At 50.9% G+C, this 27948-nt stretch overlaps 2 protein-coding genes across 2 annotated transcripts; one reads left to right on the top strand and one right to left on the bottom strand.

Moving 5' to 3' along the window:
• Positions 1-924: 924 nt before the first annotated feature.
• Positions 925-17926, top strand: PINK1 (PTEN induced kinase 1). The gene is made up of 8 exons (XM_050791316.1): positions 925-1400; positions 5041-5328; positions 7065-7165; positions 12029-12211; positions 13108-13271; positions 15116-15243; positions 15608-15844; positions 17040-17926. The coding sequence occupies exons 1-8, from the start codon at positions 1014-1016 to the stop codon at positions 17295-17297; spliced, it is 1746 nt and encodes a 581-aa protein (XP_050647273.1). The 5' UTR covers positions 925-1013; the 3' UTR covers positions 17298-17926.
• Positions 17927-18446: 520 nt separating this feature from the next.
• DDOST (dolichyl-diphosphooligosaccharide--protein glycosyltransferase non-catalytic subunit) lies at positions 18447-27765 on the bottom strand. The gene is made up of 11 exons (XM_050791720.1): positions 27424-27765; positions 27108-27218; positions 22353-22439; positions 21929-22032; positions 21693-21787; positions 20883-20976; positions 20492-20640; positions 19882-20029; positions 19095-19215; positions 18866-18972; positions 18447-18778 (listed from the first exon to the last, which is right to left on the bottom strand). Exons 1-11 carry the CDS (start codon positions 27575-27577, stop codon positions 18629-18631), a joined length of 1320 nt encoding a protein of 439 aa, XP_050647677.1. The 5' UTR covers positions 27578-27765; the 3' UTR covers positions 18447-18628.
• Positions 27766-27948: the final 183 nt, after the last annotated feature.

The following is a 27948-nucleotide window of genomic DNA, read 5'->3' on the forward strand; positions in this document are numbered from 1 at the left end:
TCTTGCCTTTCCCTGGGGGACTGACTTCAAATGTCCTTCACATTCCTTTCCTATAGCATATAGGCCCTGGGTCTTGGGGGTAATGGCATGCGGATCCACCATCTTGTCTCCCTGCCACTGAAGCCAGAGACTATGGCTTCTGTTCATAAATTCCTTTCTCCTTAAATATGAAGTCAAAAGTCATGTAGATAGGAGCTGTTGCTGAAGGGGGGATTCTTTGAAGAGTTCTGTCCTCTGGGCGTACTTGGCTATGGGGTGGATCCTTGGCCAGGGGACAGGTGAACAACTCTTTCAGCAAACTGTTTCAGTAATGTGCCTGCGTGTGTGTGTGTGTGTGTGTGTGTGTGTGTTCTGTGGTGAGCAGGCGTATGCCATTAAACAAACGGTGTGGCTTTGGGCAAGCTGCTATCTTGGGACCTCAGCACACTCATTCATAAATTGTGTCCTTTGGGTGAGACTTCTCTTGGGGTCTTCAAAACCCCCGAGACTGAGGACACATACTGCAGCCTAACGGCATCGAGGAGGGCAAGCATTCAAGTTAGGACAACGCGAACTCTAGCGTCAGCACTGCTAGGTACCTGCCCAAGACCTCGAATGCTGCCCTTACTATGCTTCAGTTTTCTCATCTATAAAAACGGCATTTTTATCTTTTTGGTGGAGCTGTTAAATAAATTAAAAGACGTAAAGGGTCTGGCACGGTAGTTGGCAATAAATATCAGTTTCCCTTCTCGACTTCTCGATTTTGGCCAGGACCAGTGCTGTTCACATTCAGGACCTGCCTGAACCGGCAAGCCCTCCAAGTGGGTCCAAAGTGCAAAGGGAAAGTCACTGCTAGAGGCGCCAGTGCGAGCACAGCGCCCCCGCGCGCCGAGTCGGGGAACTGCCGCGGGGTCCGGCCCCGCCCACCAGCGCCTGCGCCTGCGCAGAGGCGCCGCCCCGAAGTTTGTTGTGACCGGCGGGGGACGCTGGTGGTGGTGGTAGCGGCGGCGGGGACACCGGGCCGCGGCGCCACCATGGCGGTGCGACAGGCGCTAGGCCGCGGCCTGCAGCTGGGTCGAGAGCTGCTGCTGCGCTTCACCGGCAAGCCGGGCCGGGCCTACGGCTTGGGGCGGCCGGGCCCGGCGGCGGGCTGTGTGCGCGGGGAGCGTCCGGGCTGGGCCGCAGGACCGGGAGCGGAGCCTCGCAGGATCGGTCTCGGGCTCCCCAACCGCCTCCGCTTCTTTCGCCAGTCGGTGGCCGGGCTGGCGGCGCGGTTGCAGCGGCAGTTCCTGGTGCGGGCCTGGGGCTGCGCGGGCCCTTGCGGCCGGGCAGTCTTTCTGGCCTTCGGGCTAGGGCTGGGCCTCATCGAGGAGAAGCAGGCGGAGAGCCGACGGGCGGTCTCGGCCTGTCAGGAGATCCAGGTGAGCCGGCCGGGTCCTAAGCCGGGCGGAGGACGGAGCTAAGCGCGGGGTCGGGTCCTGAGCCGGGTGGGGGCGGGGCATGCGGCCAGGGGCAGGGCTAGGTGTGGAGGCGGGGCCCTGGGCCGGTCGAGGGCCGAGGCTTCGGCCTGAGTAGGGCGGGGAGAGGGGCGTTAAAGCTCATCTGTTTCACCATTACTGATCGGCTGCTATAAATAAAGCCAGCACCTCCCGTTTGTTTTCTCTTCCTCAAATGAAGACGTGCTGCCGATTGCAGCTCCAGTCGCAGCACAGCAAAACGCTTTGTGTTAATTTTCTAAAATGCACTGACAAGTAAATCATAACATTCCTATCCCTTTGAGGTAGTTGTCGTCCCTAATTTATGGAGAAGGAAAGTCCTCAGGTGAAGGGACTTGCTCAAAGTCACACAGCTAATAAAAGGCAGTGCCCTTAACCACTGAGCTAGGCTGCCTCCACGGTTTAACCAAAGGATTAGTAGTGACAGAGCTGAAACCGCAGTAAAAACTATGAACGGCAAGAAAAACAGACCTGACATTTTAGTTACCTGTGTAGTTATCCCTGCTGACTGGATACACAAGGGTTCTTGGGCTTTTTAAATGCTTAAAATAGCACAAGACTTCTATTTTTGCCCAACCAAAGTCTTTGTTAGTGAGGATTCTCCAAACGGAACCAATAGGAGGTGTCTATTTAGAGGCAGATTTATTTTGAGGACCTGGCTCCCTATGGAGATTGGCTAAGTCTAAAAGCCGCAGAGTAGGCGGGCAGGCTGAGAGCCAGGGAGGAGCCAGAGGTGCAGTTCAGGTCTGAAGCCTGGCCGCTGGCAGAATTCCACCTTCTTCCAGGGAGGTCACTCTTCTTCCTGGGGTGTGGAGCCACTCACTAAATTAGCACAACCCCTGCATTTTTTAGGTTAGGGCTGAGGTGGTGGAAGAGGGAGTGACTTGCCCAAGGACACAGCTGTTAGGGTCAAGCAGTGGCTCCTGGGTTTCCTGGTTTCCAGCCCGGTTTTTATTGCTCATCACCACTGTCTCATGTTTGAGCTCTGGCCAGTTTGGGGTGACAGGTGACATCTGGCCTAGTCCCCAGCCCCTGACCTTGTCTTTTGCCACAGCTTAACTGGCAGAAGCTAAGGATGGGAAATTTGACTAATCCTGCTTAAAACTAAAGAGGTTTTTTTAACTGAGGAGATCCTCCTAAACTTACCATTCACACACCCTCTTCGCACACCTCACCCTCCTATGCTTGAAAATATTATTAGTTATCAATTTCACATTAAAAAAAATTTTGGGGGGCCAGGCACGGTGGCTCATGCCTGTAATCCCAGCACTTTGGGAGGCGGAGGTGGGCGGATCACGAGGTCAGGAGTTCCAGACCAGCCTGGCCAACATGGTGGAACCCTGTCTCTACTAAAAATACAAAAATTACCCAGGTGCAGTGGTGGGCGCCTGTAATCCCAACTACTCGGGAGGCTGAGGCAGGAGAATTCCTTGAACCTGGGAGGCGGAGGGTGCAGTGAGCTGAGATTGCACCACTGCACTCCAGCCTGGGTGACAGAGCAAGACTCCGTCTCCGGGGGGAAAGTTTGTTTTCACTGGCTACTTTTGCTGGAGTTAATTTCACATTTAAAAAATTCTGAAGCCAGGCATGGTGACTCATGCCTGTAATCCTAGCACTTTGGGAGGCCAAGGTGAGAGAATCTCTTGAGCTCAGGAGTTGAAGCCCAGCTGGGACAACATAGTGAGACCTTGTTCCCACAAAATATTAAAAAATTAGCCAGGCATGGTGGCATGTGCCGATAGTCCCAGCTACTTGGGAGGCTGAGGTGGGAGGATTGTTTGAGCCCAAGAGTTTGAGGCTGCAGTGAGCTATAGCTGCACCACTGCACCCCAGCCTGGGCAACTAGCAGGAGTGTGCTAGTAGCAAGCTCTAAAAACTTATATTATAAAAGTATGTGTATATATAACATATAATATGTGTATATATGTTATGTATACTATATGTTACATATAATAGTATATAGTATATGTTATATATAATGTGTATATATATTTTATATATATACACACACACACACAAACACACGTTGATTCTGCTCCATGGAGTTTATAAGGGAAGATGGATTTTCTTTTTTTTTTTTTTTTTTGATACGGAGTCTCACACTGTCACCCAGGCTGGAGTGCAATGGCACTATCTCGGCTCACTGCACCCTCCGCCTCCCGGGTTCACTCAATTCTCCTGCCTCAGCCTCCCGAATAGCTGGGATTACAGGTGCACACCATCACATCCGGCTAATTTTTTGTATTTTTAGTAGAGACAGGGTTTCACTATGTTGGCCAGACTGGTCTTGAACTCCTGACTTCATGATCTGCCTGCCTCGGCCTCCCAAAGTGCTGGGATTACAGGCGTGAGCCACAGCGCCCGGCCTGGACTTTCATTTTTTTAAAAAGTTCAAAGTTATAGTGCAAGGTTAAGTTGCTTACAGATACCAGGTGCTTTAGGAACCCTCTAGAAGGAAAGTTGCTATGAGCTGGGTCATCAGGGCTGGTCACAGAGGAAAGAGGAGCTTGAGTTGGGCTTGATGGCTGAGCAGGGATGAGCCAGACAGAGCGATACTATAGAAACGGGCTGGAAGGATGCTGTGAGCAGCTTTCAGAGAGAGGCACCCAAAGGATGAGTGCAGGCAGTGTGCAGACCAGCCTGGCAGCAGCCAGAACACAGATAAGATCCTGGACAGTCTGGTAAACAGCCGAGTGACACATGAAAGCAATGTATTTTGATGTGGCTCAGAGCACGGAAGGCACAGCACTGAGAGTGGGGTAGTCTAGAGATGGTGCCTGGTAGGCTACGACCAAGGGGCATATGCAGAGCTGTGCCTGGCACTCAGGGGTGACTAACCTTGGAAAGGAAGAGCTCAGCAGATCAGACCATTTGAGAGGGAAAGTGGAGCCTGGGGGACTGGAAGAGTGACGTCACCGCTGCCTGAAGCAGGGGAAGACCAGATTTTTGTCACATGGCCTCTTTCCCAGTGCAGCACTGCCCCCAGCACCTGCACCTCCATCCATTTCTGTCTGAACTCTTGTACTCTTATTACCTTTCTGGACAGAGTAGCCCCATCGGAGCCTTAAGAGGCAGAGACAGAAAGACGGGACTGAATCCCTCTGCTCTGGGGATGCGCCTGATCTCACCCACTTGCCTGCCAGACCCTCTGAGATCACTGTGGATCACACACTCCTGCTAGTTGCCCAGGAGCCGTCTGCCAAGGTCTTTGGAGAGCGAGCTGTCTCCATAATCAGACACCTCCAGAGCTCTGCTGCGGAGTGAAGGCAGCAGGGAGAGGCGCACTGGCTATAGGACACAGGGTTTCTGACCTCTCAGATCATTGCGTATTGTGATCACAGTGAAGCAACAGAGTTTGAGAAAAATCATTCTGAATAATGAGAAAGAAGATGGCCTGGACCCAGGCTGAGCAGTAGAACCTGGTTGGGTTGGGTTTTTCTGGTTTATTGATCTGGTCGTGCGGTTTGCGGACCATGCCTCGCTGCACCTCTCTCTGCCTCCCGTTTCCCTTTTCTTGGACCGTCCTAGGCTCCCTGGCTCATGGTGCATTCTTTTTTCCTCACAGGCAATTTTTACCCAGAAAAGCAAGCCAGGGCCTGACCCGTTGGACACAAGACGCTGGCAGGGCTTTCGGCTGGAGGAGTATCTGATAGGGCAGTCCATTGGCAAGGGCTGCAGTGCCGCTGTGTATGAAGCCACCATGCCTGCATTGCCCCAGAACCTGGAGGTGACAAAGAGCACCGGGTCGCTTCCAGGGAGAGGCCCAGGTACCAGTGCACCAGGAGAAGAGCAGGAGCAAGCTCTGGGGGCCCCTGCCTTCCCCTTGGCCATCAAGATGATGTGGAACATCTCGGTAAGCACCAGGCCTTTCATCTTTAAAGGAGATGTTCTCAAAATGCCCATCTTAGTGAGCCTGGTGAGGATTTTTTTCCAGGAAGTAGGTAGGAAAAGACAGATTATTCACAGGAAAGGTGCCTATTATATAGTCAGGCTGCCTGCCTGTTACACAGAAGTAGACCAGAATGTTTCAAATTGTATTCTGCCCACAGATCACCCAGGGATTAGGTTCAAAGGTAGATTCTGGCCAGGTATGGTGGACCACGCCTGTAATCCCAGCACTTTGGGAGGCCAATCAGTTGAGCTCAGGAGTTCGAGACCAGCCTGGGCAACATGATGAAACCCCATCTCTATGAAAAATACAAAAATTAGCCAGGTGTGACAGCTTGCACCTATAGTCTTAGCTATTTGGGTGGCTGGTAGCTGAAGTGGGAGGATCACTTGAGTCCAAGAGGCAGAGGCTGCAGTGATCCAAGATTGTGGTACTGCACTCTAGCCTGGGTAACAGAGTGAGACCCTGTCTCAAAAAAAAAAAAAAAAAACCCAAAGGTAGATTCTGATTCAGCAGGTCAGAGGTGGGGCCTGAGATTCTGCCTTCCCAGTAAGCTCCCACGTGATACCAATGTCACTGCTCTGTCAACCACACTTCGAGTAACAAGGGCCTAAACCACTGGTTTCTACCCTGATTGGTCAGTTCACCATCCCCTCCTTCCTGTAACCTGCCTCACTGGAGAGGGGGAACTGGATCTCTTTCCTCTAAGCTCACTCTGCAAGCCCACCTCCAGCTCAGAGGCTTGCCTGTCAACTCCCTGCTCTCAACTCTTGGAAGGACTCAAGGCTTTGGGAAATTGAAGAGTATTTTTCCCTCACGAAAACAATTTCTGTCCACTTAATTTATTTACCTTGCCATTGCTAGGTGGGCTTTAAAAATGTATCAAGACCCGATGCTCTGTCTCCTGCCCATCCTTGGGCCCATCCATTCAAGGCCGAGGTGGGAAGTGGCCACAGCTGTTCATGGTGGGCCCTAGAGGATGCAGTTTCTTGTTCTGATTTGGGGAATGAAGGTTATTAGACTGTTGCACTCCAAGTTGGGTTAATAGCTAACAAGCAGCCAAATCCTTTGCCTGTGAAACATCCAGTCTTAGCATCAAAACATGCACTGGTTGGGGCATGACAGCTGTTGCATTCACAGAAGCTACAAGATTGTTCATTCTTACAGGATCTTCTTGATACAGGTTTCATATGTCCTGAGAGCCCTTCCTAATACAATGAGGACAATAAGGTGCTTTCCCCACTCTTTGGGTTTTGTCTGTTCGTTGTGGAAGATGGAGGAAGGCTGTTCCATGATTCAGTACAGCTTCACCCAGGGTGGAGCATGTCGGGCTCTGGCCTGGCTGGTGAAGGGAGCCTGCAGAATGAGTTACTGATCCAGTGGTCAATTTCAAACTGGTGGGGACCAGAGGCACTGATGGCAGGAAGCAGCACCCCATACCCTGATCACCTTGGCATCTCCTCCAGCCCTGGCACCTAGGCTGCAAGAGTTTGAGGAGCGTGAAGCATCCTCTGAGTTGGCGTGGATGGTACCTCTGTCTGTCTCCCAGGAGTAGCTTGTCTCAGCCTACCACTTAAGAGAGGTCATCTTATCTCGAAGGTCAGAGCAGCTGTCCTGCTGCAGGTTACAGGCAGGGCTTACAAGGAACTTACTGTTCTGCTCCGGCCTGTGTAACCCTGGGTTCCTTGTGGGTGTTCCAGGCAGGTTCCTCCAGCGAAGCTATCTTGAACACAATGAGCCAGGAGCTGGTCCCAGCGAGCCGAGTGGCCTTGGCCGGGGAGTATGGAGCAGTCACTTACAGGTCAGTGCCCTCTGCCTGGCGGACTGACTGGGTCTTCTTTGAGAGCATCTTCATCCATCACTTGTGTCGTCAGCACCTGGTATAGTGTCTGACATGACAGTAGATAATAAAGGCTTAATGTTGGTGATGGATTTTCAGTTAGTGGATAATTTCACTTGGGAAAAATTGCAGGTGATCTGACCCCAAGTGATGATGCCCATGCGTAATTCACATTGGAGCAGGGGAGAGAAGGCCACCCAAACAGGCCCAATTCACAGTGTTGCATGATTGATCGCGGTTCTCTGATTCCTCCTAAGAAATGCACGGGTAGAGCGCCACCTATTGGAATAAACTGAACTCTGTCCCCACCGGAGGGAACACTCGTTTCACTAATAGTTATGTGCACTGATGGTGTTAAGAGATTTTAAAAAAACCAAAAAGTGGTCTGTTGGCCCAGAGCTCTCAGTGTGGCAGCAGAGGGCCCAGGGTGTAAGTGCTAGAATTGAGTATGCTCGGGCTGAGGGAGCCCAGCGGAGGCGTGTGCTGCAGAGGAGGGGCTGCTCAGAAAGACTTCTCAGAGGGAAAGTTTGTGCCACCTTGTGAAGGATGAATTGGCATTACTTGGGCAGAGGAGTAGGGAAGAGGCATTCCCCGCAGAGGGAAGAGCAAGTGAACAGCAGCTACACTTCCAGCTCAGAAAAGCCCACGTGCACAGGTGGTGAGGACTGACGCGCAGGCTATGACGGAGGAGGTACTGTGCCCACCTTAATGTTTACAGCCTGGCGCACGCCTGTAATCCCAGCACTTTGGGAGGCCAAGGCAGGCAGATCACTTGAGCCCAGGAGTTCAAGAGCAGCCTGGGCAACATGGTGAAACCCTGCCTCTACAAAAAATATAAAAAATTTTAGCCAGGCATGGTGGCACATGCCTGTGGTCCCAGCTACTCAGGAGGCTGAGGCGGGAGGATCGTTTGAGCCCAGGGAGGTTGAGGCTCCAGTGAACCCAGATCATGCCACTGCACTCCAGCCCGGGCGAGCAAGTGAGACCCTGTCTCGAAAATATATGTATATGTATTTGTAGCCCACCAAGAAGAGGTAGGTCGCTGCATTTTTGCTGATTTACTGGAGCGCTGGTTTACAGATCTTCGTTCTGTCGGAGGCAGGAAGGCAGAAGTGTGAAATTAAGGGAATGGACGTGGAAAACCCCTTCCATGGTTTGGAGGGGTCCAGTGTGACTGGAGTCCCTGCAGGCTGGTGGAGTCAGCTGCTCAGGTGGCTTCTTCTCCTCCTGAGGCCTTTGTGGAGAAAGTGGACACCTGAAGGTCAGCTGCTTTGGGGCTAACGTGATCCTCAGTGCCTCCTCTTATGGCGTGAGGGGGAGCCAGCCGACGTGGCGCTGTCCTGCTGCCGGGAACACCGTGATGTCTGCTGCCGAGACCTCCCATCTGACATAGTCCCTGTCCCTCTCCAGGGACTTTGTTCCTTTAGCAGTTCTCACTGTCCAGCCTCACATCACACGTCTTTTTCTGTTGGTTGTTTTTGCTCCAGCTGTACTGTACACGCTCTTTGTTTGCTGCTTACCCCCAGGGCTCAGTAAATACCTGTTGAATGACCGGATGGCTGTGGCAGCAGGTACATTACCTCAACTGCTGGTGCACCTTGGGAAAAGCTTCTCCAAGAGCACCCTGGGTTCATTTCCTCCTAGCCTCTGCTGTCCTGGGGCCGGGAGATTCAAGGCGCTTTGCAACCTGCTCCTCTCAGTGCGTCTCCCACCTTATCTCTCACCCTTCTCATCAGCACCCTACACTCCACCACGCTGGCTTCATAGCTCCTTCCCCGAACGTGCCAGGCTCCTCTGTGACCATCTCCTGAGCGTACAGCTGGCTACACCTGTGCTGCCCTCCTCCCACATTTCAGGTCTCAGTTCAGACGCCCCCGACCCTGCCATGTATCTCCCCAGTACAGCCATAGCCCTCTGCCCCTGAGCTCCCATGAAACCTGCTGGGGCCCTGACAGCCTGGGGCTGTGATCATGATGCCCAGGGGCTTGAGGGTGGAAACAATGCTCTGGCTCCTTTGATTGCATAGAACAGGGGCCACTCAGATTGACTCAAGAGCAGGAGCAGTGCGTGGGCACACGTGGACTGCAGCCACACAGCCTGGGGACCACGCAGCGCTGGGAGAGGCTGGCGCCCTGCTCTCTCAGTCTAGGCTCTCTCAGTCTAGGCTCTGCCCCATTCACTTCCCTCCACCATTGTTATGCAGCAAAGGGGGCTCTAGCCTGATGTGCTAGAAGCAATGACACTGGATTTTTGAGAAAAGCTAAGCTTTCTATTGTGAGTCTACTCACATGGAGACAGGAGTCAAATTCACATGGAGACAGGAGTCGAATTCAACCCTGTCTCCCTGTGCTAGCTTTAAGGCAGTAATTTTATTAGAGGAGGTTTAAGGGGTGGATTCTAAGATTAGCAGGTGATTGGTGGAAGGAAAGGAGAAGTCTGGACAGTCCTTGGACATGCGCAGTTATCTCTTCATGCCAACTCACAGGTCCCCTGTGCAGATTTGGGAGGAGTGAGTATGAAACGTGCAGTGGCAATTCAGGCTGTGACATCAGCAAACTTGTTCTGTGCAAGGTGTAGTTGGCCTTATTGGTTCCAACCGATTTCAGCCAATTCTTTTATCTGATAAGCAGAGGGAGTTTCAGCCTTTCAGAAAGTGGTTTCTACAAACTCAAATTTTCTTTTCTTTTTTTTTCCAGAGACAGGGTCTCATTCTGTTGCCCAGGCTGGAGTGCAGTGGCGTGATCTTGGCTCACTGCAGCCTCAACCTCCCTGGGTTCAAGTGATCCTCCCACCTCAGCCTCCCAAGTAGCTGGGTCTACAGGCACATGCCACCATGCTTAGCTAATTTTTGTAGTTTTTGTAGAGACAGGGTTCCTCCATGTTGCCCAGGCTGGCCTCGAACTCCTGGGCTCAAGCAGTCACCTGCCTCAGCCTCCCAAAGTGCTGGGATTACAGGAGTGAGCCGCAGGAATCTCCACCAGTTACTGATTTCTTGAACTTGTGGGGACATGGTTCCACAGTCCGCATGCTGTTTCTTCCTCGCATCTCCTGTTCCTGCTTCCCTTTGGCCTGCTCACCTCTGGCTCCTCATGGCCCCAGTGAAGTCTCGTGGCTTCCTCTCCACTGCTGACTGGCAGGTTCCTTCACTCACACTCCCAAAGAGAGGATCTACTTCCCTCCCTTCCCATTGTCCAACCATCTGGGTCTCGAGTGTCACTGTAGGTTCATTGCCCTTGGGGCAAGTGACCCCTTGGGTCAGCCAGCTTTGGCTGAAGGGCAGGGCTGGCACACAGCTGGCAGAGCCACCCCATCCAAAATCTAGCCACTGTGCCTCAGCAGGGCTGTGGTTTGGGGGTGGGGGGGGCACTCCCCACAGGAGAAGGAACAGCCAGGGCAGGCAGATGACACCACCACTACTATTCTGGATCTATTCACTCATTCAGCAAAGGTTTATTACACCCATATTCCATGCCAGCTATTGTAGTAGACTGGGAATAACGGAGAAAATTCAGGCACAGTCCTTGCTCTTAGGGAGCTCACATGATTACTTATTGATGAACGTCTGTCTCCCCTGATAGACTGCAAATCCGTGGGGACAGGGGCTCTGTCTTGTTCTGTGCCGTAGTTCCACAGCATTCCAGCATGATGTCTGGTACTTAGCATGCAGACAATGCGTATTGGTTGAATGGATAATAGTAGGGCTAATATCAGCTGAGACTTCCTCTGTGCTAGACACGATTCTAAGTGCCTTCCACCCATTGACAACCTTATGCAGAGTGTTAACACCACATTCCCCTTGTACCCTGGAGATTGAGCCCAGAGAAGAACAGAGGGGACACATTCCCAGACAGACCCCCAGTGGATGCCTGAAGCCACAGATAGTAACAAACCCTATATATACTGTGTTTTTTCTTTTTTTTGTTGTTTTTTTGTTTTGTTTTTTTTGTTTGTTTTTGAGATGGAGTCTTGCTCTGTCGCCCAGGCTGGAGTGCAGTGGCGCCATCTCGGCTCACTGCAAGCTCCACCTCCCGGGTTCACGCCATTCTCCTGCCTCAGCCTCCTGAGTAGCTGGGACTACAGGCGCCCACCACCACGCCTGGCTAGTTTTTTTTTTTTTTTTTGTATTTTTAGTAGAGACGGGGTTTCACCGTGTTAGCCAGGATGGTCTCGATCTCCTGACCTCGTGATCTGCCCACCTCAGCCTCCCAAAGTGCTGGGATTACAGGCGTGAGCCACCACGCCCGGCCCCTGTGTTTTTTCTTATACATACATACCTATGGTAAAGTTTAATTTATAAATTAGGCACAGTAAAAAATTAAAGATAATAACTAATAAAATAGAATAATTATGACAATATACTGTAAAAAAGTTATGTGCATGTGGCCTCTCTCTCTTCTCTCTAAATATATTCTTGTACTCACCTATTCTCAGACTGTGGATAACTGAAGTTGTAGAAAGCAAAACTGTGGATAATGTTGGGGCTACTGTAACTCAGCCAAGGACTTACAGTGGTAGACCTGGAACCCAGGCAGTCTGATTCTAGGGTGTCTCCACCTATGTTCTGCCACTCGGGATGGATAGGATGGATGGGTGGACAGATGGATGGATGGATGGACAAATGGATTGAAGGATGGGTAGGGGAGTCATCAGATGTGTTCTCCAACACCATGTACAGTACCTGGCACATAGTAAATCTGTGGTAAACATTTGATAGTAAGTGAATAATGAATGTCAGTGCCAGTGTTGGTGTGGCCTTAGGTGATTGTCTTTCCAGGTGTTGTATCTGATGCTGGCCTCATATGTTTGTCTCACTTGGCTGAATAGAAAATCCAAGAGAGGTCCCAAGCAACTAGCCCCTCACCCCAACATCATCCGGGTTCTCCGCGCTTTCACCTCTTCCGTGCCGCTGCTACCCGGGGCCCTGGTTGACTACCCTGATGTGCTGCCTCCACGCCTCCACCCTGAAGGCCTGGGCCACGGCCGGACGCTGTTCCTCGTTATGAAGAAGTAAGTGGCAGTGGTGCGGCAGGGCCTTGGAGCTGCTACATCTCCCAAGGGTAGCTGGTCCCTGCCCTCCACATGCACCTTGACCAGGGGGTTTCGGAGAACAGGGTCATCACCCTTCGGGAGACAAAAGCCATGCAGAGGGAGCATATCTGCCCTGGAGAGCATTTTCCCTGTGGGACAATTTTTCCTGGAAACAAACTCTCATCTTCATCCAGAACATACTTGTCACCTAGTCCTTTTGGTCTATTTGACTGTTAACCTTTTCTGTGGCTGGCCTTATCTGTTTTTAACATAAAAACAGTCCTCCTTCCTCACCCTCTGTATCCCCTAACTTTGCTATAGTGGGCGTTTTATTTTAAGGAAATAATTACCTGCACCGTTACTTTGAACATAGGGAGCCCCAGTCCTTACTTCCTAATTTCAGGATGGTGAGTGGGAGGGAACAGAAAGGATGCTGGGGGATGCTGGGGAAAAATGGGAGTCCAAATGCTCCTGGAAGGGGAAGAGGAACAACCTAACCCAAACAGTGATTAAGGTATTAGGAGGCCGGGCATGTTGACTCACGCTTGTAATCCCAGCACTTTGGGAGGCTGGGGTGGGTAGATCACTTGAGGTCAGGAATTTGAGACCAGCCTGGCCAACATGGCAAAACTGCATCTCTACTAAAAATAAAAAAATTAGCCTGGTGTGGTGGCGGGCACCTGTAATCCCAGCTACTCGGGAGGCTGAGGTAGGAGAATTGCTTGAACCTAGAAGGTAAAGGTTGCAGTGAGCCGAGATCATGCCACTGCACTCCAGCCTGGCAACAGAGTGAGACTCCATCTCAAAAAAAAAAAAAAAAGGTATTGGGAGTTGTCGATGTGTGGTAGCCAGAGGCCCTGTCTCCTCTCCACCAGCTATCCCTGTACCCTGCGCCAGTACCTTAGCGCAAACACACCCAGCCCCCGCCTCGCCACCATGATGATGCTGCAGCTGCTGGAAGGCGTGGACCATCTGGTTCAACAGGGCATCGCGCACAGAGACCTGAAATCCGACAACATCCTTGTGGAGCTGGACCCAGGTAGGAACCTGCTGCACCATCAGAGCTCTCCAGGGGCACTAGAGGGTGGGTCAGGAACATTTAAGACCGGCTCTTCAGGTCCTCTCTGGTTTTGTCTTCTAAGTCACGTCTTCGTTTGGCTCTGTACGTGAGAGGTGAGCAATCTCTCCCTCAGAACGGGGGCTTTTGTTCTCTCTTTGCAGAGAGACAGCGCTTCCCAAGTTCCTTTCTGTTGCCCACTTAAAGAACAAGGACCTCAGTGCTGCAAGTTTTCCTAGATAAATAAAGAGACCAGGCACAGTGGCTCACACCTGTAATCCCAACACTTTGGGAGGCTAGGGTGGGAGGATTGCTTGAGGCCAGGAGTTTGAGACCAGCCTGGGAAACAGAGTGAGATCCCTTCTCTACAAAAAAAAAAAAAATATATATATATATGTGTGTGTGTGTGTGTGTGTTTTAAATTAGCCAGAAAAAAAGTTAGCCAGGCATGGTGGCATGCACCTGTAGCCCCAGCTACTTGGGAGGCTGAGGTCAGAGGATCACTTGGAGTTAAGAGTCTGCAGTGAGGTATGAATGTGCCACTGTACTCCAGCCTGGGCAGCAGAGTGAGATCCTGTCAAAAAAAATTAATAAAGTAAAAGAGAAGTAGACTTTAGCTCATTATAAAAAATAATTTTCGGCCGGGTGCGGTGGCTTACACCTGTAATCCCAGCACTTTGAGAGGCCGAGGCAGGTGGATCACCAGGTCAAGAGATTGAGACCATCCTGGCCAACATGGTGAAACCCCATCTCTACTAAAAATACAAAAATTAGCTGGGTGTGGTGGCACATGCCTGTAGTCCCAGCTACTCGGGAGGTTGAGGCAGGAGAATAGCTTGAACGCGGGAGGCGGAGGTTGTAGTGAGCCGAGATTATGCCACTGCACTCCAGCCTGGTGACAGAGGGAGACTCCATCTCAAAATAAGTAAATAAAACTTTCAAACAATGAAAGCTGTCCAAATGTAAGCCCAATTGCCTTTGGAAATGAGTTGCCCACCACTGGAAGCATTCAAGTAGAAGCTGAATGGCCACTTGCCTGGGAAAATTGTAAAGGAGAGTCATACATCTGATACATTTTTTGATCTAGATTTAAAATAATTGACTAGAGGAACTGGCTTATTGATTGATTAATTGATTGAGACAGAGTCTTGCTTTGTTGCCCAGGCTGGATGGAGTGCAGTGGCGCCATCTCAGCTCACTGCAGCTTCCACCTCCCAGGTTCAAGTGATTCTCCTGTCTCAGCCCCCCGAGTAGCTGGAATTACAGGCATACACCACCATGCCTGGCTAGTTTTCTTTGTATTTTTAGTAGAGACGGGGGTTTCACCATGTTGGCCAGGCTGGCCTTGAACTCCTGACCTCAGGTAATTTATCCGCCTTGGCCCCCCAAAGTGCTGGGATTACAGGCCACCATGCCCAGCAATAATTGATTCTTAATGCACCTGGTTCTTAGGTTTGGATTTGGGGTTTCAAATTGAAATCAAAGACTCTTGGGGCATAAAGGGCCCTTGTAGATCATTTGAACCAAGCTCTAGCTCCTTTGGTCTTGGGGACAGCTCCAGTTACAAGAACGTGATTTAAATTGAGCCACGCTCTTACACAGTCCTTTGCCTGGGGATTTTGCAGCCCATACTTCCTGGAGGCATTTCCATGTTCACACAGCAGGCCCTTCTGATCAGCTCTCAGGCCTTGCTGGCCTCCTGGGCCAACACCGAGCCATTAGCCCCTGTCAGCCATGTCTTGCTGGTGGCTTTAGTAGGGACATAGGAGGGCCTCTCAGAGGGAAGGAGGGGAGGAGAATCGGTCACTTTGCTTGCTCCTTCCCAGACGGCTGCCCCTGGCTGGTGATCGCAGATTTTGGCTGCTGCCTGGCTGATGAGAGCATCGGCCTGCAGTTGCCCTTCAGCAGCTGGTATGTGGATCGGGGCGGAAACGGCTGCCTGATGGCCCCAGAGGTGAGTCCCGAGCGTGTTATGCGCCATCGGCAGCCCTTCCCCGACGCGTCCACAGAGTGCAGAAGGAGACTTGATGCCTGTGATCACCCAACACCTCCATCTTTTCTGACCCATAATTTGGCACAAGTTCTTTCCCTGCCACTTCGCTTTCCTCCGACTTTCCCTCGTGTTCCAGGGCAGTGCGAGTCCTGTCACATAAACCAGGCGGTCTAAGCAGACCCCTTCTGAGTCTGAGCCACAGCTCACTCAAGCTTCGGGCTCCTTGGGACAGAGTTCAGATTAGCCCGTCAATCAGGTGACGTGCAGGACATGAAAAGGTTAGATAGGCGGGCAGCATGGTATCTCACCCACTGCTTCTGAACAGGTGTCCACGGCCCGTCCTGGCCCCAGGGCAGTGATTGACTACAGCAAGGCTGATGCCTGGGCAGTGGGAGCCATCGCCTATGAAATCTTCGGGCTTGTCAATCCCTTCTACAGCCAGGGCAAGGCCCACCTTGAGAGCCGCAGCTACCAGGAGGCTCAGCTACCTGCACTGCCTGAGTCGGTGCCTCCAGACGTGAGACAGCTGGTGAGGGCACTGCTCCAGCGAGAGGCCAGCAAGGTGAGGCTGTCCCGGCTTCGAGGGGATGGTATGGGTGGAAACCTCTGTTCTCGTTCCAGAGTGAAAGTCAGGTTTGGGCCAGAGCCACAGTGACAGATCCTCTGTGTTAGGAAGGTAAAGGCTAGTTACAGGAGAACAAAAAACAGATTTTAATGTAGATAGGAGTAGGAGCGCTAGCCACATCATAGTCAGAATCCCAGCAGTTCAACTCCTGTGGCTTTTTAGTTGCTTAAAAAGTTGTTCAGAGGCCAGACACGGTGGCTCACGCCTATAATCCCAGCACTTTGGGAGGCCAAGGTGGGCGGATCACTTGGGACCAGGAGTTCCAGAGCAGCCTGGTCAATGTGGTAAAACCCCATCTGTAATAAAAATACAAAAATTAGCCAGGTGTCGTGGCGCATGCCTGTAATTCCAGCTACTTGGGAGGCTGAAGCAGGAGAATCACTTGAACCTGGGAGACAGAGGTTGCAGTGAGCCAAGATCACACCACTGCACTCCGGCCTAGGTGACAGTGCAAGACTCTGTCTCAAAAAAAAAAAAAAAAAAAAAAAAAGCTATTCAGAGAGAAAAGGATGTATTTTTGAGAAACGTTTAATGGAGATGTAGCTCATGGAAACAGCTGAGAACTGATCAGAGAGAGAGAGATGGAAAACATCTCCTGAGAGCAGATCTGGACGTTGTGAAATTAATATAAAGGAATGCATAGGCAGACCCGTCTGAAGCCGTAATTGGAGTGGCAGCTGGCTCAGGGGCAGGCTTAGTGCAAAGAGCTGAGCCATAACTGCGTCCCAGCACTGTTCTGCCACTCTGTTAACCGCTCTGTACGTAGCCTGCTATCTTGGTGCACAGTGATGGTTAGAATAACAGCTGCAATCAGTTATGAAATGATAGGAGGCAACTTACCTGGTACAAGGGATCAGATAGCTGTGCACAAGAGGCACTGGGCTTTCCACTGGGGGGAAAGGCTGTTTAAACAATGCATGCTACCCCATGCAGAGGTGTACACGTGGAAAAGCTTGGAGCACGGGGAGGGGCAGGCAGTATTTGTCACCTGAGTGAAGGGCATCAGTAGGAGATGGGGTAGAGGAAGAACTGGGTTGGGACCAGAGAAAGGAAGACCCTCACTAACAAAGCAGGCTTTGGGTTGAGACAGCATTAACAGATGTTCTAACTTTAGCTTCCCTTCCTGTTGCAGAGACCATCCGCCCGAGTAGCTGCAAATGTGCTTCATCTAAGCCTCTGGGGTGAACAGATTCTAGCCCTGAAGAATCTGAAATTAGATAAGATGGTTGGCTGGCTCCTCCAACAATCAGCTGCCACTTTGTTGGCCAACAGGCTCACAGAGAAGTGTTGTGTGGAAACAAAAATGAAGATGCTCTTTCTGGCTAACCTGGAGTGTGAAACGCTCTGCCAGGCAGCCCTCCTTCTCTGCTCATGGAGGGCAGCCCTGTGATGTCCCTGCATGGAGCTGGTGAATTACTAAAAGAACTTGGCATCCGCTGTGTCGTGATGGTCTGTGAATGGTGAGGGTGGGAGTCAGGAGACAAGATGGCGCAGAGAGGGCTGGTTAGCCAGAAAAAGCTTCAGGCTTGGCAAATGGAAGAACTTGAGTCAGAGTTCAGTCTGCAGTCCTGTGCTCACAGACATCTGAAAAGTGAATGGCCAAGCTGGTCTAGTAGATGAAGCCGAACTGAGGAGGGAGAGGCCTGCATCCACATAGAGGCTCCAGGCCAAGGCACTGGCTGTCAGTGGCAGAGTTTGGCTGTGACCTTTGCCCCTAACATGAGGAACTCGTTTGAAGGAGGCAGCGTAGCATGTCTGCATTTGCCACCTGGATGAAGGCAGCTATCAGCATGGGTCAGCACGAGACAGCACATTCAGTTACGGGAGTGGGAAACGTCTGCGTGAGGCCTGGGCCTCTGTATTCCCAAGCTGTGTGTTCTGGACCAGCTACTGAATTAATCTCACATAGCGAAAGTGACTGATGAGCAGTAAGTGTGGGGATTTACACTTGAGGGCTTCCCTCCTGACCAGCCTCTCTTACAGGAACTGTGAAATATTAAATGCAAATTTACAACTGCAGATGACGTATGTGCCTTGAACTGAATATTTGGCTTTAAGAATGATTCTTACACTCTGAAGGTGAGAACATTTTGTGGGCAGGTATCAACATTGGGGAAGAGATCTCACGTCTAACTTTATACATGATTTTTAGGAACACAGCTATTGCCTAAATAAAGCAACGTCAACATGCAGTTAAGGTTCTCTTCAACTAAGCTGTTCTAGTTTTCTCTTCCCCAGCACTGTCATTCTAGATTTTCCATTTCAGTGATTCCCACCCCTCAGTCTACTAGCAACTTTCTTGTATCCTTTGAGGAGATGTTAGGAAGACTCATCATTTCACAGTTAAAGACAGTCCAGTCCTAGGCAAAATTTCATGAAGCCACTTAGGACTTTGTATCTAGTCATCACCAAACAGCAATCCCCACCCACAGCCGTTAGCAAAGCAGGACGGAGGCAAGGTGAAATTTGAGGGCGACGTCGCTCTTTATTTTAGAAATGAGAGTGACTGCACATATGAAAAATGCCAATTAGCAATTCGAAGTGGAAAAACTTACATAAAAATTATCCCGACTCCCACCCGTTGGCTCTCAGTGTTACATCTCCCGCAGAGGTAAAGTTGTGCCATTCTCCCATGGCTTTAAACAAAGCAAAATAAAACCACCAATCCTAATAACCCCCGCCCCGTCTCCACACTGTGCAGAGTCCCGGGGCTCTGGCCCCTCAGTCAGACTTCTCCTTCTCCTTCATGTGCAAGAAGACGATGCTGAAGATGAAGAGCCCCAGCATCATGGAGAAGGCGCTGGTGTAGTAGGGGTAGGCCGAGGGGATGAAGCGCTCATACTGTGTGTGCTGGAGTGGCCGCACGGATACCTGCAGGACAGACGTAGCAACACCTGGCCACTGCAGAGCCCGGGCAGGGCACATGCTAGCTGAAAACGGGCTGTCACCTATGCTTACCTGAGTGGAAGAGTACAGGTGTGTGTAGCCTAGCCGGTTGTAATCCACTTTAAACTGGAATACACCATACACATCAGGCAACTTGAACTGAACGCTGTATTTGCCACCTGCAGAAGAACCAACACGAATAACCGGGAGGGGTTTCCCAGAGCATTTCCTGGTTGGGCCTCGGGAGCAAGTGAGGCCTGGGCCGTTTCTGGCAGTATCCTTGTGCAGGAACTACACTCACCTTTCTTCTTCAGGAAGGTCCTCACAAAAGGATCGATGCGGACAAACTCCAGCTGAATGTCATCGCCATCAAAGGGGACCCATTTCCCATTTGAGAGCTGCTGGATCACGATGCTGTACTCCTGAGATAAAAGGCCAGGTTAGCCACGGCTGGCCGTGACTGGAGGCGTGCCACCACCCGCAGGCAGAGCTGCACTTAATTCCCACCCGACGAACGTGGCAGGAACGCCCAGGAGTTCAGAAGACCTGCAGATGCCCCGCCACCTGGCCCTGATCAGTAACCAATCTCTCTCCTCAGCAAGGTTAATCCCCCAACACAGCATCTCTGCCTCTTCTCTGAAGGCTCAAATGCCTTCACACGGTATTCATGGCACATCAAAGTCTGGACTCAGACCACCCTGCTGACCCGGAATGTGCCAGGCACTTTCAAGCATTCATGCTTCCATATTCGCTTTCTCTCACCTAACAAATTCATCCTAATGACCTAACCGAAATGTCGTTTCTCTTATTAAGTCCAACTTTCTGGGCAGAGTTAATCAGTGAAGCCCCTCCCACTGCTGCCACTCTTAGCAAATACACATACCTCTTCAAAAGAAGTGCTCCTATTAGGACATCAGTTTTCATGCCAAGCTCTGCATTGAACCTGGCATGCTCGGGTGTAAGGATTAACTTCTTCATCTTTATGTATGCCCTTTAGGCCAGCACAGAAGTGTTCAATAAGTGCTTCTGAGCTGAGCCCAGTCAGCTTGGCAAACCCTTGGGGCCCTCCCACCCCAAGCATCTCTTACCACTAGGTCAGTGACAGTGTAAGCATTGGGTGGGGCTGTCTCGCCCACCCGGTGATGGGACACAGGCCCCACACGGAGAACACCCTCCTCCTTGAACACCCAGCGGGAGAGGGCCACAGCTAGCTCATAGTTGCCTGTCTGGGAATACCTGCAGGAGGGAAACAGAAGAAGCTTGGGCACCAGAGCCACCTTTTTTCCAGTGGTGCCTGATGGGCAGGACCGCTCATGTCCACCATGACAATGCCCTAGCAAAGTTCTGCTTGTAGGCCTTGGGCACCTAGGGACCCATGGTTAAAGGGAACACAGGAAAAAACGAAAAGATACGGGTGGTTGGGTGTTATTGCTCTGGGTGTCATTTGCACAACAAATACACAATTTTCTAAAAGGAACGGGGAGGTTAGGGATCTCTAGATGTCACGACTACCTTAAAGAATTGGAAGTGCCAATACCAGCAATATAGCAATAAAGCCCTGAAATAATCTGACAGCATCTGAAACACTCAGCCTCTGACACTTTGAGCTAAAAGCCTCCTCCTTCCCCTTCTGAGTCCTCCCCATATACACAGACTGCACCACCTGGATCCCCGGCCCCTAAGCCTCCTGGCAGCTACCTCTGGGAGCCAGGTGCTGCCTTCTGCACTGCTGAGTTGAAGAAGGAGTCGCTGAAGAAGTCGAGGGAGCCGCTGAAGATGACACGGGCATTGTTCCTGGCCTGGAGCCCAGCAATGAGGAGGGTGTTCTTCCCCACCGCATGTGGATACTGGGAACAAAACGAGGCTGTGACCCAAGCAGTTCCAAGTAAGGGAAAAGCTGCCGCGCCTCCCGAGCAAGAGGACAGCAGGCCAGACCAAAACGACCCTGGCCCTACCTGAAGGGGAAGGCTGAGGCCACACTGCTTCTGCTCATGCCCCACCCCACCAACTTGTCACTTCCTCCACCTCAGCCAAATGTGCTGTTCTGCTTCATTCTTATTTCGAAGGCTCAAGGTTGTGAAGCCCTTACCTGAGTGATAGGCTTATCTGGGAAGAAGGAGTAAGATGTGGAAGAGCCCGTCAGGATGTCCAACACCAAAGGGTTATCAGGATCAGCCACCATCCTGTAGCAGGACGAGAGCAGCCCAGCACTGGCCCCAGGAACTGAGTCCAAGGACATGGGATCCCCAAGAGCCAGTTCTTCCCAGGAATGAATCCTTTTGTCTTAATTGCCAACCACTTAGCTCTTGTCTTGCTATAACAATGGAGTTTGACTTTTTGTTTTGTTTTGAAGACAGATCTCACTCTGTCACTCAGGCTGGAGTGGAGTGGCACAATCTTGGCTCACTGCAACCTCCGCCTCCCGGGTCCAAGACATTCCCTTGCATCAGCCTCCCAAGTAGCTGGGATTACAGGCGCACACCACCATGCCCAGCTAATTTTTGTATTTTTAGTAGAGACAGGGTTTTACCATGTTAGCCAGGCTAGTCTTGAACTCCTGAACTCAGGGGATCTGAGCCTCAGCCTCCCAAAGTGCTGGGATTACAGGCATGAGCCACCGCGCCAAGCCAACTATTTTTTTGTGTGTGTTAAGAGAGGAGCTCTCACTATGTTGCCCAGGCTGGTCTCAAACTCCTGGCCTCAAGTGATCCTCCTGCCTAGGCCTTCCCAAAGTGCTGGGATTACAGGTGTGAGCCACTCTACTTGGCCTTGACTTAATATAATACATTAATCCCATTTATATAGCCCCAAAGAATCACAATTTTGGCTTGATTTCCCCAAAAAATTAAGTGACCCCTTATTCCCCTAGGTTTCTGCTGGTCTCTTCCTGCGCACTCACCCAACACCTCGAAAGAGGATGGGATTTAGAGATGATTTCCCAACGATGGTTGGGGCCTTCAGCAGGTTCTCAGTGTCAGCCACGATTAGCGTATGCTGCAAAGAGCAGATGGAAAGGTGGGTGGTCAGGAAAAGGTTCCTGAAGCCAGGGAGAACCTCCTCACGCCCTCTTGGTTTTTGGCTAGGCAGAGCTTTGCCTTATGTCCCTGAAACCTGGAGGGTGACAGGCCTGATTACCTGGCCAAGGTCTGAGATGTCATAGTTGTGATGGTCAATGACAGCCGTTTTCTCCTCATCAAACTCGATCCCACACTCACTGCCCAGCTCTCGAAGAGGGTCACCTGCAGAGACCCAAGAGACACCTGGCTGAGCCCTTACAGGGGGACCTTGGGCCAAGTGTCCTGGCTTCATTGTGACTCCCTCTCTGCCAGTCAGCCCCAGTGCCCTGCAGCTTCGTCCGGCTGTCAGCCCCAAATGGACCGCTGGACAGCAGCGTGGTATTCTGCCCCAGGAGTCACAATCTGAACTGATAAAACAGTTCCCTCACTGACTCCCCAGCTAAGGCCCACCCAGTGAATGCTAATTTGGCAGCTTCTGTTTGTAATGCTCTCCAACGCCCTGGAGAAGTGGAAAGCACCAGAACCTCCCAGGTTGGACTCACCAATGTCTGAGCTGGCAGCTACCAGCACACTGCCTCCACCGTCAATAAAGGCACTGATGGTCTCCACATTGATGTTGCCTCCAAAATCTGAAAGCAGGCACCAGACACAGTGACCCAGAGATCTCCTCTCCCTGCTCCTCTTGACAGTGGCAGGGAGGGGACATGAAAGGCAGAGCAGCCACGATCACTCACAGAGCAGCACCCTCTAGGGGCCACAATGAGGGAGAGGTTACGAGCACCACATCCCAGAACGGAAAGGCCCCATCCTTCCAGCGTGAAGACTCAAAATTATGGCTCGGACTTAGAAACTTCTGGAGGTTTGGAGGAAACAGTCAAACATCCACTAATTGCACTGGTCAAGTAAGCTGTATGTATGCATTTGGAAATGCTGTACTGCCCATATTTCATCTCATCACCTGCACCTTTCACACTAGTGACGCTGATCACTGGAGTCAGTTTCCAGAGCCTGTCAATTCCACTCCGTCTAAATGGTTTGAGGAAGAGCACTTCTGCATCGCCGTTGATGCCGCCACTTGACACCAGTACTCCCTGGTCTGGCATTAATCCATTTTTCCTTATTAATCCTACAGATTCTATCCATGACATCCACAACAGAGCCACCCAGTACACTGCTTTTTAAAAAGTGATCACCAAGAGGGCTCATTAATTTCCAACATTTGTAACTGTGAGATCCTATCCTTTTTTGGTCAATTCATTGGGTCATGTGACTACTGCTATAAGCATCTAAAACTAGCACTGGGTGGGGCTATTTGAGGCTCCAGAGTCTCCCCAAAGTGTACTCTGATGTTCAACCTAAGGTAATGAAGGAAGTGCTCAGTAATCCATTTATTCATTAAATGAGTAATTCTGTGAGCCGAGAAGAAAAACAAAGCGGACAGTGTGGGAGGGGAGCTCTTGTGCCAAGGCTGTTTAGGGAAGACCTGCAAGTGGCATCTGAGAAGATGTAAGTGTGAGCCAGGCAGTCTGTGGGGTCAGAGGATTCCCAGCATAGTGAACACCAGGTGCAAAGTCCCCAAGGCGGGTGGGCACGGTCACCAGCAAGGGGCCCAGTGTGGCTTAGCTGGAAAGAAAGGAGTGAGCAGCAGGAGGTAAGGCCGGGTGAAGTGAGGGCCCGGGCTGCGCAGGGCTCTGCACCCCACACAAGGGCACTGTCGTGGGGAGCTGCTGGAGGATTCTGAGCAGGAGCCTGGCAGGATCTCCCTATTTTTGAAGGATGATCCTGGCGGCGGGGTAGAGACTAGGGTACGAGGGTGAGCGTGGCCGTGGTGATGGGTTAGAAGGCCACTGTGAAAAGCTAGGCAGTGAAGAGTGCTGAGCTGACCGTGCAGCAGCAACAGAGGGAGGCGCGGCAGGCTTCCACGCCTTCTGAGGGCAGGGCCTGCTGATGCTTTGACAGAGGCCTCAGAAAAGCTCCAAGGAGTCTGGCTGAGCAACCGGAAGGACGGACGTGCCAATTTCTGAGACTGGACAGAGAAGTGTATCCATTAGACCCCTAGTAGCAGGTGGAAATAACTTTGTAAAGATCTGAATAGAAGAGCCTTGTTTCTTGAGGGGTAATCTTCAGCAGAAAATAAAAGTGCCTTACCTGACCTTCAGGCATACACAGAAGCTCCTGTACTCTCTACCTCTGCCTCTCATGCTACATTCAAAAAGCCATCTATCCACTCTCCTGCAGATCAAAAAGCCATCTATCCACTCTCCTTCAGAGAGGCCAGGCAGTCTTAGACATTCCAAAAGCAGCCTATTGGCAGTGCAGTGGTTTGCAATCTTGGGCGATTTTGCCCCTCAGAGCAACGTCTGGAGACATTTCTTCGCTGTCACATAACAGGAAAAAGTGGCTACTGGCATTAATAGGCAGAGGCCCAGGGTGCTGTTAAACACCCTACAATACACAGGACAGCCTCACTGTAAAAAATTATCCAGTCTGAAATGTCAAGAGTGCACCTGTTGAGGAACTCTTGTAAGGTAGAGAGAACACGGGCTTTGAAATTGAGACCACCTGGGGTTAAAACTAGGCAAATCTCTTCATCCTTTTGAACCCATTTCCCCATATATAACAGGGATCCAGTTTTTCCTGGGTATAGAGGATGCGCTGAAAATTTCTTCCCTTGTAGCCATGACTGCCAGTGACCTGGGAGCCTTCTGATGCCAGAGAGGGCAAAGAAGCCACTGGAACATGGAGAGGGAAGCCAGACCAGCACTCACACACCTGAGAGAATGACAGTGACAGTGGTCATGGGACCAGGGCAGGGCCCTGGGAGCAGACACCAAACCCCTACACCCTGAACCCTACCCTGCAGCCTTCTCCCAAGGAACGCCTGAGGATTTCCTGCAGCAGCACCTTCCAAAGTGTGGGACCCACTCCACCAGAGGCAGAAAAGGCAGCAACAGGAATGCGGGAACCGGGTTTTAAATAACCTTGAATCTCAGGGACAGAAATTACTCCCCTTCCTTACTTTTCAAGCTTTCTCCATCAAAGAGAATGTCTTAGTTTGATACTAGTTGTTAGAACTTCTAATGCTTGCTAATCTCTTTTCAAGAGGGAACCTCAGGTTCAAAGCCTTCAGCAGGCAGCAGTATCTGGCTAGAACTTACGGATGTTGTTTTTATTCTATTTATAGTTACCTTCTATGTACGTCAAGTGACGACACTGGATTTCCATTTTCAGTGGTGATTCTGGGCTCACTATTGGTTCCCTTTTAAAATGTTATTTTAGTTTAGTTTTGTTTTTTTCTTCTTTTTTGAGACAGGGTCTTGCTCTGTCACTTATGCTGGAGTGCAGCTGGCATGATCTCAGCTCACTGCAGCCTTGACCACCGAGGGTCAGCAATCCTCCCACCTCAGCTTCCCCAGTAGCTGGGACTACAGGCATGTGCCCCACGCCCAGCTAATTTTGTTCATTTTTTGTAGAGATGAGGTGTCACTATGTTGCCCAGGCTGGTCTCAAACTCCGCGACTCAAGCGATCCTTCTGCCTTGGCCTCCCAAAGTGATGGGATTACAGAGATAATCTATCGTACCTAGCCTTTTTTTTTTCTTTTTAGCAGGTCAATTTGAAGAAAAATACTAGGTAGTTATTAGCACAGGAGATATGTAATATGGTAAAAACCATGAAGGATGTGTGTAAATAACTAAAGTTGGGGAAACACTGTTTTTCACTCTCTGCTGTTTCTCCCACCAACAGTATCCTCTCTCAGCCCACTCCCGACCAGTCTCATTCACTGCTTCTTTCCTTCGGACCTATACAAGCTGACAGTGCTTCCACTTCATCTTACATCCTGACACAGGGTTTGGTAACTCATTTCAGGTCTTTACTTTTATTTCCTCAAAAACAGACTGAAAGAACTCCTCTAGGGCAGACTCCCTATCCTTAAGATCTCCCCCAGTCCACTGTATGGTACCTATTTCAAAGTTTCAAACACAGTAAAAACTTGGCAAACCACCCATTACTACACTGAAGCCTCCATTCACCTGCCCAGTCATCTGAATATTTCAACTTATACCAATTGGGGGTGATATCCGCCTAACTAATCTTGCCTCCAAAAAGCCAATTCCAAAAGCACATGTTGCAAGGGAGTTGGGAGTGACACAGTAAGTAACAGAAGCCTAGGAAAAATACTTGAGGGATTTGGTGGAACCGAACCTCACGTGAACTACAGAGAATAAACAAGCCATGTCCCAGTTATTCGAGAGTCTGAGGGAGGATCCCTTGAGCCTGGGAGGTAGAGGCTGCAGTGAGCCATGATCGCACCACTGCACTCAGCCTAGGGGACAGAGCAAGACCCTGTCTCAAAAAAAAAAAAAAAAAAAGGCGCCAATGAAGAACTTCCTAAGCTTTATCAACTGAAGGGAGGAAGGCAGTCCTGTCTTAGACAGGGGTAACTTGAGTCTTTTGAGAAAAAGATAAACTGAAGCAAATAAGAGAATGACTAACATGCTCACCAAAAAAGTATGGCAAAAGAGAAACAGCCAAGGAGCTGGGGATGTTCAGCCTGGAGGAGAAACAACTGAATAAGCTATGACTATGTGGAGGCTATGCCTCCAAGCAAGATAAGCATTAGATCTATTCTCTAAGGTGCTGGGGAGCTTAAGAACAAAATAAAGCAGGAGACAATATTTGCTTAATATAAGAACTTCTTAACAGAATTGTTCAGTGGTGGAGTAGATTGCCTCGTAAAACAGGAATACTCAAGTATAAATTGGATAATCTGGCCAAGATATTCATTCTGTTAAACGACTAGCTCTCTGCGAGGCTGCTGGACCTATCTATCCAGCCTCAAATGGGAGGAGGGGTAGACTGGATAATTGCTAAGGCTCTTTTTCCAGCCCGAGACTATGAATCTATCTGAATTCTTAAGATCAACTGCCACAATGCACAATGCCTCTTTATAGCAATCCATATTAATAACAGGCCATTTCCTCTTTCCACCCAGGCAAACCCAACCCAGGAGATTTCCATCTTTCTATCAGGCCCTTTACAGAGTAAACTCCCTTCTCAGTAGAGCAGCAGGGTCCTGGGTTCCATAGTCTGCAGCAACACTTGACTCCACAATCCTTAGCTGTGTCTTTTATAAAGATCTCCCCTCCTAGGGTCAGGTCAGAAATGAGCCTTTTTCTCATCTCCGTGGTAGCTGCGCCCATCCTATCACCCAGGACATGCCCAAGAACCAGAAGAAAGCAATCCATCAGTCCCGGGTCTCGAATCCCAGCGCTAGGGGCGACGCGGAACCCTTACCTTCTACCGAGGGGGAGAAAATGATGAGATTGTCATAGAGGAATTCCCCATACTTTATGAGAGACAAGCTGGGGTCATCAGCGGTCTTGAATGTGAGCTCAAAGCCCCGGTCTGGACAAGAAAAAACAGGTAGTTGAGAAAGACGGGACGCGAAGGGAAACCCCTGCTGCAGACATCGCGGACCCGCACCCCAAGCGGCAGGCCAGACCCGGGCGGCCTGCTCCAGGAAAGGGAGTGGGGAGGAGAGTGCTCAATGCCCTCGATGCCGTAACAACCCCAGGCCCCCACACGCTCCTCCCTCAGACCCCGCTCTCACCCTTCAGGCTCCGGAAGAAAAGCGAATGAGTCTCCCGCACGTTGAGGTTGTCCAGCAGCACTAAGGTGCGGGGTCCGCTGGCGCAAACCGCGCCAAGCAAGGGCAGCAGCAACCAAAAGAGGGCCCAAGCCCGGGCCGCGGTGCTGGGCTCCATCTTCCTCCTCCTACCAAAGAACCCAGCACTTGGACACCGGAAGTACCCCGTCTACGGTAGCCCAATCGCGGCTCGTGGCCGTGGAGCATCACCCGGAAGTGATCGGCATACGCCGGGGCTAGGCGCCAGAGCCGGAGCTTTGGCGGTAAGGAGCGCAGAGCACAACCGGAAGTGTCCTGGTGGGAGGCGGATTCCTTGAACCCTATTGGTGAGAGTGTATCAAGGCCCCGCCTCCCTAAAGAAAAGGTTCAATCCTAGAGAGACAGCTCTGCAGCCGCGGCCAATCAACGAGGCCGAGCGCCCTTTGCTCCGCCCAGGCCGGCCTCCCGCCCCCTAGTCTGGAGCCCGCTGCCCGCTGGAGCTTGAGGGAT

The sequence above is a fragment of the Macaca thibetana genome, chromosome 1 (assembly GCF_024542745.1).
Source record: "Macaca thibetana thibetana isolate TM-01 chromosome 1, ASM2454274v1, whole genome shotgun sequence".
NCBI classification, from domain to species: Eukaryota; Metazoa; Chordata; class Mammalia; order Primates; family Cercopithecidae; genus Macaca; species Macaca thibetana.

What these genes read in the sequence shown, in the direction of transcription:
- PINK1 (XM_050791316.1), top strand. Translation starts at nt 1,014, where the DNA reads ATGGCGGTGCGACAGGCGCTAGGCCGCGGCCTGCAGCTGGGTCGAGAG. An exon ending in CGGCCTGTCAGGAGATCCAG is followed by an intron (nt 1,401 to 5,040) that starts GTGAGCCGGCCG and finishes TTTTCCTCACAG; the next exon opens with GCAATTTTTACCCAGAAAAG. An exon ending in GCTGCCTGATGGCCCCAGAG is followed by an intron (nt 15,244 to 15,607) that starts GTGAGTCCCGAG and finishes GCTTCTGAACAG; the next exon opens with GTGTCCACGGCCCGTCCTGG.
- DDOST (XM_050791720.1), bottom strand. Translation starts at nt 27,577, where the DNA reads ATGGAGCCCAGCACCGCGGCCCGGGCTTGGGCCCTCTTTTGGTTGCTG. An exon ending in CAGATAAGCCTATCACTCAG is followed by an intron (nt 20,641 to 20,882) that starts GTAAGGGCTTCA and finishes TTTTGTTCCCAG; the next exon opens with TATCCACATGCGGTGGGGAA. An exon ending in GACCTTCCTGAAGAAGAAAG is followed by an intron (nt 18,973 to 19,094) that starts GTGAGTGTAGTT and finishes GTTCTTCTGCAG; the next exon opens with GTGGCAAATACAGCGTTCAG.